The following is a 10723-nucleotide window of genomic DNA, read 5'->3' on the forward strand; positions in this document are numbered from 1 at the left end:
TTTCATTTAGGACAGCCATGTGTTTGGACTCATTTCGCGCATGTTTCGCGCGGAACCTGTCGGGCTCGCTAGCTTTGCACAACGAGAAGTTGAGAACTTCAACGTCAAACGCTCAGTCTCATGTCCCATTGGACATCAAAATCTGCGGTAATCAAAGGTTACATTGCAGTGATATAGTTATTTCTGACACAGTAAGTTACAACCGTGTATCTTAATTTGAGTTATTGGCATGATATAACAAAACAATTGTTGACTGCTGTGATGTGGGATATGACGTTTTTAACCCCCTCGTGGACGCAAAGCATGCATCCCTAAGTAATCTATATGCAGGAATTATAGATGGTGTGTGTGACCTACTCATCACAGGCTAACACATTGGTGCACCAGACCTTGCACAGTGCACACACATTGCATTGAATACACCAAACTTCGCTCAAATCCAAAGTATCAGGAAAAGGTTGTAAATCATTAGTGTAGTCATGGATCACAGCCTACAAATGCTTGGCATGGAATAACTTGTTAACCCATAATATGGATGCTGCCTTGCAGCTTTTACTTTGTTATACTGAACAGAAATGTCAAAAAATGGAATAAAAAAAAGTTAAGGGAAAAAGTTAATCACATGATAATATTTACAAGATCTACATTTAACAAGTTTTTGCATGAGCATCCAATTCACGTGGCATGGCCACAACACGGTAGTCTGAGTATCACTCGTTATACACAGAGCCTTCTCCTGTCTAACGTCTGATATGTCAAAGCATTCAGATTTATGCAAGCCGCGCGCCAGCCAATCGGAGTTGACCTTACTAAATCGCACGTGACGTCATTTCATACCAAAATCAGGACTAACGCTGTGATTGGTCAATTCGAATGCAGCGCTTTGTAATACAACATGATACCGAGTGCCACGCGCCGTGATTGGTCAATTTGAATGCAGCGTTTTGTAATACAACAACAGCCGGGGGCGCATTCGTGTAACATGATACCGCCGTGAAATTTTTTTTAAAAATCCATGTCTATGATGCGCAACGGGTGAATGACCGAAGACCCAATAGACCTATAGAAAGCGCCTGCTGATTGGTCAAAATCTAGGAAGTCAAGAGGCGGGGTCTTGCCTAATTAATCAGCAAATCTGTTCGCGCATAATAGACTAATAACAGGGTTGCATGCTTTAAAATGTTGCTTACATGTTTAAAGTGATTTTATGCATAAGCCAGAGATGAAAAGTTCCACTTCCTGTGGTTCTTCTCCAAAAGTCCAACAGCTGTTTGTGCATTATTGTATTGGATTCAGGATTTCATTGCCTATAGTCACTGTTGAATTTAACCCTAACCCTGCTGAATCCAGCTGGATCCAACTATATCATAAACCTGTTGGAGCCTGTTGGATCGAGCAGTAAACCCCTTGTACAAATGTACATGTACATACAGAGTCAGATTCCGTTGGGTACTGATAAATAACACCAAGTTGGACTCTGTAGGATCCAGCAGACCACTAAATCTGTTGGATTGAGCAAGAAGTAACCATTGGACTCTGTTTGATTTAGCATAGTCCTGAGGAACCCTTGGAGGGGTTAGATTAGTTAATGGAATGTTTGATATCCCAGGTTTTGTTCATGTACTTGCAATAGACCACTCCAGTAAGTCACGAATAATGCACGCGTGGTGCTTCTCTCCAATAATGCCACACTACGTGTTCCAGCCCCGTGCATCATATACTGTACATGATACATGTTGGACATTAATAAGTACAATGTATAATAATAATGCCGTACTTATATAGCACTTTATACCAAGGTTCTGAAAGAGCATCACAATTGTTACCCCTGTTCATCAGGCTATGAGACCAGTTTTTGCTGGAGCTAGAGATCAGTGCATTCTGATCTCTACCTTCACAGCACTGTGTTCCCTTCAGTGCATTCTGGTCTCTGTACCTTCATAGGTACCCATTTATACTATGGGGTGGAGAGAGGCAATTGTAGTGAAGTGTCTTGCCCTAGACCACAGTTAAACACTGTAACCATTGGACCACAGCGCTCCACTATGATTGGTCAAATAATACGAGGCTTATTAGATAGGTCACTTGGTTTATGGCAAAGTGTTAGATTCAGGAAGCCGCAATTTGCCCGGAGATATCTGTCTAAGCATCACTTTTAGGCAGACACCACTCTACAGCCCGGTCACTACCATTCAACATAGTGAGATCCCTAGCATTCTTACGATACATGAATGGTACCAGCTTGTTCAGCCCCGTCCTAAAGTTCCGCATTTCCATACCGTGGTACTTCTTCACACTCATGAATGTAGGAACAGCTTGGAGTGCTGGAATCCCGCGTCCCCCTGCCATGATATCTGCTCGGAGATATTGGAGAAAGTAGGAGGTGTTGTCATCATACTCGCGTAAGTTGCTGGGGCCGATGGGGTAGTTTTTTTGGGTATCTTCACTGAATGCAGCACCACATTCCAAAAACTTTAGGGACATTTGCTGAAGCATGAACGCAAGTTTTGTATCAGCTTTCGGTATATATCTGAGCCAATTCATGTATTCGGTCACAATCACCGAGAAGCTGTTAGTAGGATTGAGAAGGGGCTTGAATGTGTGGAGAAGCCTAGGAATGCCGACATAGTCAGCGATGTTGGAGGTGAAGATTCGGTCATAGTTGGACATGTTCATGGTTTGATGGTGATTCGGAAAGTCCAGACAGTTTGCCAAGGAGACCTGGATAAGGAGCCTTCCTTGAAGGATGAGACTCTTGACTTTCTGGAGGAGGTTTGTCACGTACTTGTGGTACATCACCATCGGAGAGGAGTGGGATCCAGGGGTGTGCTCTCTTACTCTCAAACAGTCCCACTCTTGGTAGGGAAATGCATCTGCGTTTACACTGTAAACAAACTTGGACTCTTCAGGTGCTTTAAACGTATGCAGAGGCTCACGTCCAGTTAGCGTTGGGTTGTCAAATGGCATATTCTTTTCTTTTCTTTCAGTTGAAAAAAACAGTGCATGGTCGAACCACTCTTGTACCTTCTTCTTCTCAGTGCCAGATAACTCTTTGAAATAGGAAGATAAGTTTTGTGCCATGTTTGCCTTCTGAAATTGCTCCATCCTTTGTTGCCTCAGATTGATTGAGGTGCTTTTGTGACGTTGACATTCTAATGATCGCCACTTTCCCCAAATCCCACACAGAGAGCTCAGGTCTTCATCCAGGACAGTTACCAGTCCTTTGGTGACATCATGGAGTTGCTGAGCACTCATCTGAATGAGTTCTTCCAAGGTTGTCTTGATCAAGTCGTAGTCTCTCTTAGAAATATGGAGTGAGTACCAGATGGTTGTCAAACTGGAAGCAATGTAGTCAGTGTCTGCAAAGCGGACAAACATGAAGAGAAACAGCACATTCCTTGCCATGACAAAAGGGTCGTAGTCATTGAGGGTGATGTGAAGTTTTCCCTGGTACTCATCAGGCAAGGAAGCAGCCGTCAAAACTGTATTGCGCAGGTTTCCACAACCAACTGACAAAATATGGTAATCTCTCGCCAAGCTGTCTTCCTTCACTCCAGATGTTAATTCATTGCCCTCAAGTTGAAGGAAGTCTTCGGCAAAGATGTTACCAATGTAATAGGGAAAGTCCTTGCTTGTCTTGTCTGTGGCAGAGCGCTGCTGGTAGAGCTTCTCTGCCAATGTTTTCATTGAATCTTTAGCTTCCTTACATGATGGCTTGTGGGATTTCCAGTCAGTCAGTTGGCATTCCTTGCTGCAGTACCATTCATTACTGCAACTGGCACACTGCACGAAAAAGAAAATGCACGTTTACTTCTTTCCTACTTCTCTAAAAATATTTTGTCATTTGGACACAACCATTTGCATCAGATCAGGTTGTTCCTGCAGATGAGTGTAACATGGATTTTTTGGGGTCTGATTATAAACCCTAACCATGCCTTCTCACTAAAATCCTAACTGCAGGTTTTTGTTATTTAACTAACTGACTGTGCAATTGAGTACCTTATGTAGAATTTTAACTGTGTTTTGAACATAAACTGGTATCGTCTTCAGAAGGTAACATTTTGAGTCAATCTATTGACTCAACCAATGCAGAGAGTTAAAGGAAAGATGCAGTGGAAATTCAGCTCATCTTGTTTTCATGCACATTACTATGTGCTGCAACAATACATACAAGATCTTAATACTCATTTTCATTGGAAGTGACAAGAAAGTGGTAGTTTTTCAATTATTAGCAAATCCTTTCATCAATACATGCAAGAGGGCGCTATTTTGCTTTTGTCACACAAGGTACTCCTTGTCAAAAGTGCATAATTATGAACACTACAAAAATTAGTCCTTCAAAATTACCCACAAAAAGTTTTGAAGAAATATTGGCCACTACTATTGGCCAAGCAAGCTGTTTAACATGAACAACAAGTAAAAAATGGAACTTCAAGAAAAAAAGGTATGTACCCAAAGCTATGTACACAAAGCTATGAAGACACTACTGTTTTGCCATGAATGACATCATGCTTTGGCTCATGAATATGGAAATTTTCATAAAAACTAAAATGTTGAAATTTCTCCCTTTCACTGCTACAAAGGAGGTGGAAAGTCACAGTCACATGGCAAGAAAGCTGTTTTAAATGTATTTAAGTCATAAAAATCCTATTGCATGTTTCCTGTAAGGGTGTAATGGCTGTGCTATTTGGGACTTCACCCCAAAAATATATATTTTTTTACATTGCTAACTTCCTAGCAATACAACAATTATTTACTTTTGAATGAGACATCAAACCTAAAATTCACCCACATGGTTATGGAATTATTACTGTCCAAATTTGAAATTATTTGCAGGCAGAAAGTAATTGAGTTCTCTCTGGGTGGACTGGTCCTCACCACCCTATCACAGTGGATGTTGTAGGGACAACAAGGAACCCGTCTACTTGAGGGATAGATCTGTATTGTATTCAAAGAGCATAATATAAAAGGCCTTTTAGGGGGGGGGGGGAGGGATGCACATGCTTAAAATAAAAATTTGCGTTTTCTTTACTAACAGAAAGAACACAATTTGAAAATCAGTGGGAGAAAGATAGCGAATTTGTTGAAGAGCATTGACTAATGACAAACATCTGTAATACTGTAGTTTGTAATTAGTAGTCATCAGTAATTTGCTTCATTGATTTCTCATATTTTGATAAAATACAAGAAAAGTACTTAGGGTTAAAGCCAAGCACAGGTTTGAGCAGATTCTGTAGTGTTCCTAGCACAAATGGGTTTGAGTTTCTGAAAAGAATTTATACGTTCACACACACATCATACCTCTTTCATATTAGGAGGAGTTTTTCCACAATTGCCGCATCGTCGTGGCCCAAACATCCGGCACTCAACAGAGCTGTGTCTAGCCGTATCGTTGTCCAGGCATGGTGTGCTGCAGTAGACAGCCACATTGCAGCGGCTGCAAGGCACAGTCAGCTGTGGAAGAACTTTCTCACATCTCCAGCAATGTCCACGCTGTACATCCATGATGAGCACTCAAACAGAAATACATGCGTTTTAGACAGACTTGACATCAAGTCGGTAATTGGCCGGGCTTAGTTCGCCTGCGCCGCCACTGGCATACCACTGGCATACCACTGGCATTGACACTACGTTACGCTGCATACATAACCCAGTGTTACGTGTAACGAGGGTAATATTTTAATGAAAATAGTTAAAAAAAGAAAAAAGAAATGTGTTTGTGGACAAACACTAAGCTGTTTGGACCATTTTATTAATGACTGCCGTAAAGGAGTTTCATCCAGGTCGAATGAACATGTACATGCATTTCTATACAAAAAGTGTCCATCCTATGTAAAAAAAAAAAAAAAAAAAAAAAAAATTTTCATGACGTCATGATGACGGCACACATTTTTTGAAATTTTCTGTATCTATCTACGATCTAACAAACCTTTTGCAAAAAAGAATTTCGAATTAACCACGTTCCATTGATGAGATATGAGTAAAAGGTCCAAAAATTGAATAATTCATATAAAATCACATGATGATGTCATCGTGACGTCACTGCAATTTTTGTCTATAACGCTTCCTGGAATATCTGTATATCGAGATTGAACCCAATCGGACCACAGGTTCTCTGGATATAGTGACTTAAACTATGCAGTTTTAGGATGACGTCATGTGACACGTGATGACGTCATGATGACGTCATGATTCGGCATACATCTTCAGATGGTTGTATAAGTGTGTGCCGGGTTTGAAGTCGATCGGACTGTATTTTTATATAATTTTTGCAAAATTTGAAGAAAATATTAAAATTTGACAAATTCATAAAAAATCAGATGATGACGTCATGATGACATCACTTCAGATTTTGAATGCTGTTATCTATACCTACCTACCCACCAAGTTTCATAACGATCGGACATACCCTTATATGTGAAACAAAAAATCACGTTTTTGATGACGTCATCATGACGTCACACATTTTACGAAATTTTGTGCATCTATCTATGACCTAACAAACCTGTTACAAAAAGAATTTCGAATTTACCACATTCCGTTTATGAGAATGAGTAAAAGGTCCAAAAATTGAATAATTTAAATAAAATCACACGATGACGTCATCATGACGTCACTGCAATTTTTGTCTATAACACGTCCCGGAATACTTGCATACCAAGTTTGAACCAAATCGAACTTCCGGTTCTGTAGATATAGGGCCTTAAAGTATGCTCTTTTAGGATGACGTCACGTGACACGTGATGACGTCAGCATGAAGAAAAGTTTCGGCATACATCCTCAGATGGTGGTCTTAGTGTGTGCCAGGTTTGAAGTCGATCAGATTTGAAAAAGGTCCAAAAGTGCGTTGTAGAACGAAAACACGTGTTCTATGGGAAAAAAAGTGGAAGAAAAAAAAAAAGAGAGAGAAAAAAAAATAACAAAAACAAGAGCTGTTTCGGTGTGTACACCGAAACAGCTAAAAAAAAAGAAATGTGCATTGATCAAGCGAGAGAAAGCTATCCTCACTCTAATAATGGATGCTTCCTCAGCAATACACAGTCCTCAGCAAGGACTAGCCCTCAAGTCTAGTTTTAAAGAGATATGCTTTGCACTTCCTATACCCCATAACCACAGGTACAAAAAAAAAAAAAAAACCACAAAATAGTTTAACGCCTACATGATGAAAAAAAACCCACTCAAACAAACTGAACAAACGTGAATTATAACACTTTACTATTATCAGAACTTTTCACAGGATTGAAAAGAATAAAACCCTATTCCGACAGAAAATACCTGATGGCACACCAACAGCCTGTAATTCCCTGTGCTGGAAAAAAGTATGATCCCTTGATGACAAACTGGATTTCTATCTGTACCTTCCCTGAAAATAAAAATCATTTTTCCTTTTTTCAATTTTCACTTAATACTCACCCAAAATATTCCTGGTTTACAGTTGAAAAGCTGTGTATGGCCTGTTAGCGTGCAAACAGAGTGATGATAGACGTTTTCATCAGTTGCTGTAGTATTGCAACAGTGAAGAACAGCGCGCCTTCAATCCATTATATATCGTGTATTTTAGTGACAATCACGTGATGCTTATTGCTCATAGCCAGGAAAAACTGGAATTTCCCCGTGAGAAATACCATTCAGGCTTTGTTTGCAGTGTCCAACAAGCGCAACATACTGGTTCTGCTATGTAAATTTGCATTTCCAGTGCAAATACAATATGAAGTGGTTTCAGAGGTTCACATTTCATTCGGTTTACAGTGTAATATGTGAACATTTATAATGTACAATGAATTTAAGCTTCACAATTAGTCACAAAATTTGAAAATAAATAATGTTGTTCTTATGATGTATGTTTCTGCCAAAACAGAATGGAAATTCAGTTCTACATTGATAGGACTGGCGAACATGTACAAGGAAACATTAAAAAAAAACCAATCTATGGCCATGTACAAAATAGGAATCATGAGCTATTAAAAGTATATCAGCAGCAATTGACAAAGACATCAGTAGCAATTGACAAAGACATAGGGATTAGGGACTGAGTTCTAGACAGATGATTCAGACATGGCCTATATATATGCATTACCTGAACAAGATGACAACAGTTTTTACTTCCATACAATTTTCATGTGACACATACTTTCAGATATTTCTTGTGATGAAATATACAGCAATTTGAAAACAATTGAGTGAATAGAGCCTACGAATAGATGTCCCTTATTGTTAACATAATCATTTGAGTGATACCATGTGAGCACTTATACATGTACCGGTACATTACATTAGGACTATCATGTAAATTGCATTGAATATCTTCTAAAATGAACTTAAAGAAGTAAGTGGTTTTATAGTTTCACCAAAGGCATCATGGTTGTGCATTATCCAGCATTACAAATTGGTTAAAACTAAGAAATTTAATATTTTTCTTTTGACAATGAACTTCCTCTTTGAAATGCTTGCCTCTAGACATCACATGACTATATGACATAACATGTATCTTATCGTGTATTTTACATTTATGTACAAATTGGTATCAGGGAGGGAGGTTTTCCTGGTGGAAAAAAACAATAAATTTCAAATTATACATGCATTACCATTTAAAACATGTAAACTGTTCACAGAATCCCTTTGATGTTTTCATGAATTCACTTGGAGAAGCCCCGGACCCCTTGTTCAGGGACTTTGTATCATCACAAGCATGGCAATCTAAGGCCAAAAAAAAAATAGTCGGTCTCTGGTCAGACCAAAGTTCCGGAATTGATGCGGCGACGCGTTTTGTTTGTTTGTTTTTTTTTTTGGCTTTTTTTTTTCCAAGCTTGGATTGTACAGTCAAGGTGGGTACTATTTTTTGTTTTTGTGTCCTCATATACATTGGTGTCCTCCATAATTTGCCTTTGTGCCCTCCATGATTTGCCTTGTGCAATTTCCCCATTCCTTGGTACAAACATTTGAGGAGGTGCGGCAATAGAGGGCGCTGTTGTAGCTACCGCGGACAATTTTAAGGAAAAAAAAAGGTTACGCGCATGATTAAAATTGATACGCGCGCTGACCAGAGAACGACTATTTTTTTTTGGCCTAATACTAATAAACTTTTGTGTTTTTAACACTGAAGAGAATGCAGTGTATCCAACATGTGAATCAACAGGAGCCCACTTTAATGCGAATTATTCCTTGTGCAGCCTTTACATCATTACGAAAAGAAGTTGTCTGACAAAATCAATTGGAAAAGATTAATGGCTTTTAACTATTTACAGATTCTTGTGTTTTAAATTTTTTTTTTGTTTTTCATAAGCAGCCAAGCTACAATGTACATGAATCCGCATTCAGGTTTCAAAAGTATTTTGCAGAAAAGGTTTGTAAACAGAAAAAAAATCTTTGCCTTTTTGGGCAGTTTGTTGCCATGACATTGCCTTGCCCCATTCTAGTGCTTGAGCATTATTGGCTGAACAGAATTAGGTCCAATTCCATGGAGCTTCTAGGTAAAAACAAAAATAAATGGGGAGCCGCCAACATAGGGCTGGATAGCTCAGTCAGTAGAGCACCAGAACGGTAATCCGGAGGTTGCAGGTTCAAACCCCACTCCAGTCAATTTCTTTGTTCAACCTTAAATAAAAACGGAACAATTCGCTGAAAGCCACTTGTATGTAACATTTGTAAAATTTCATCAAGTTTCTTTATGTAATAGATGTGATATATATTCTTTCAACTTGAGATTCATTCAGGTTGCAGTGAACTAAGTTGCCTTTGGCAGTTGCCTAGTGTGTCCTGACCCTTCAGGGGCGGATCCAGGAATTTTTTTGGGGGGGGGGTTCCCATCAGCAAAAAATTCTAAATGTAGACAGGTTTTTTTTCTCTGCATACTTGGGGGGTGTTTCAAATTATTTTTTAGGAATTTTTATGAAAAATAATTTTGACAGAGCTGGTCTTTTTTTAACCCCCCTCCGGATCCGGGCCTGCCCTTATTGTCTAGGCACTACTTTGAGGCAGACACCACTCCACAGCTCTGTCATACCCATTCATCATATTAAGAATTCTTGCATTCAGCCTATACTGGAATGGAACCAGTTTGTTCTGTCCTTTCCGGAAGTCACGCATTTGGAGGCCGTGATATTTCTTGACACTCTCAAATGATGGTACTTCCTTGAGTGATGGTATGCCAAGCCCCCTGCCATGATATGTGCTCGGAGATACTGGAGAAAGTGAGAGGTATTGTTATAATACTCTCGTACGGTGTTAAAGCCATCGGTATATGAACCGGTGTCTAAAATACACAAATCTTTACATCTCTGAAACACATTAGAAAAAAGAAAAGATTCAATGTTTGCTCCTGGGACTAACTCGACCCGATTCAGAGTATTAGAGACAATCGTTGAGTAGCTGTTGGTAACATTAAGAAGTTGTTTGAATGTCTGTAGGAGTTTAGCGACTCCATCATAGTCAGCAAGGTTGGAGGTGAAGATTCTGTCATAGTTGGGCATGCTCCAGGTTTGATGATGATTAGGAAAATCCAGACTGTTGGCCAAGGAGATATGGATAAGGAGCCTTCCTTGAAGGATGAGACTCTTTACTTTCTAAAGGAGGTTTGTCACATACTGGTGGCACATATATAACCATCGGGGTGGAGTGGGATCCAGGAGTGTGCTCTCTTACTCTTAAGCCTGTTCATACTTCACGCAAAGCGAAGCGAAATTTGTGACGTCAACAATACATTCAAAGCGCATCCACATTGTTG

The 10723-nt window shown here is 39.5% G+C and overlaps 1 protein-coding gene across 2 annotated transcripts; it reads right to left on the reverse strand.

The window, feature by feature from the left end:
• Nucleotides 1–1409: 1409 nt before the first annotated feature.
• Nucleotides 1410–7579, reverse strand: LOC119722173. Of its 2 annotated transcripts, XM_038192219.1 has the most exons (3): nucleotides 7414–7579; nucleotides 5302–5513; nucleotides 1410–3783 (listed from the first exon to the last, which is right to left on the reverse strand). In XM_038192219.1, exons 2-3 carry the CDS (start codon nucleotides 5503–5505, stop codon nucleotides 2143–2145), a joined length of 1845 nt encoding a protein of 614 aa, XP_038048147.1. In that variant the 5' UTR covers nucleotides 5506–5513; nucleotides 7414–7579; the 3' UTR covers nucleotides 1410–2142. The 2 variants fall into 2 exon arrangements, with proteins under 2 accessions (XP_038048147.1, XP_038048148.1); XM_038192220.1 differs by lacking the exon at nucleotides 7414–7579 and having other exon boundaries at nucleotides 5302–5548.
• Between the last annotated feature and the right edge of the window lie 3144 nt (nucleotides 7580–10723).

Source organism: Patiria miniata, unplaced genomic scaffold, assembly GCF_015706575.1.
Source record: "Patiria miniata isolate m_02_andy unplaced genomic scaffold, ASM1570657v1 HiC_scaffold_14, whole genome shotgun sequence".
NCBI lineage: Eukaryota > Metazoa > Echinodermata > Asteroidea > Valvatida > Asterinidae > Patiria > Patiria miniata.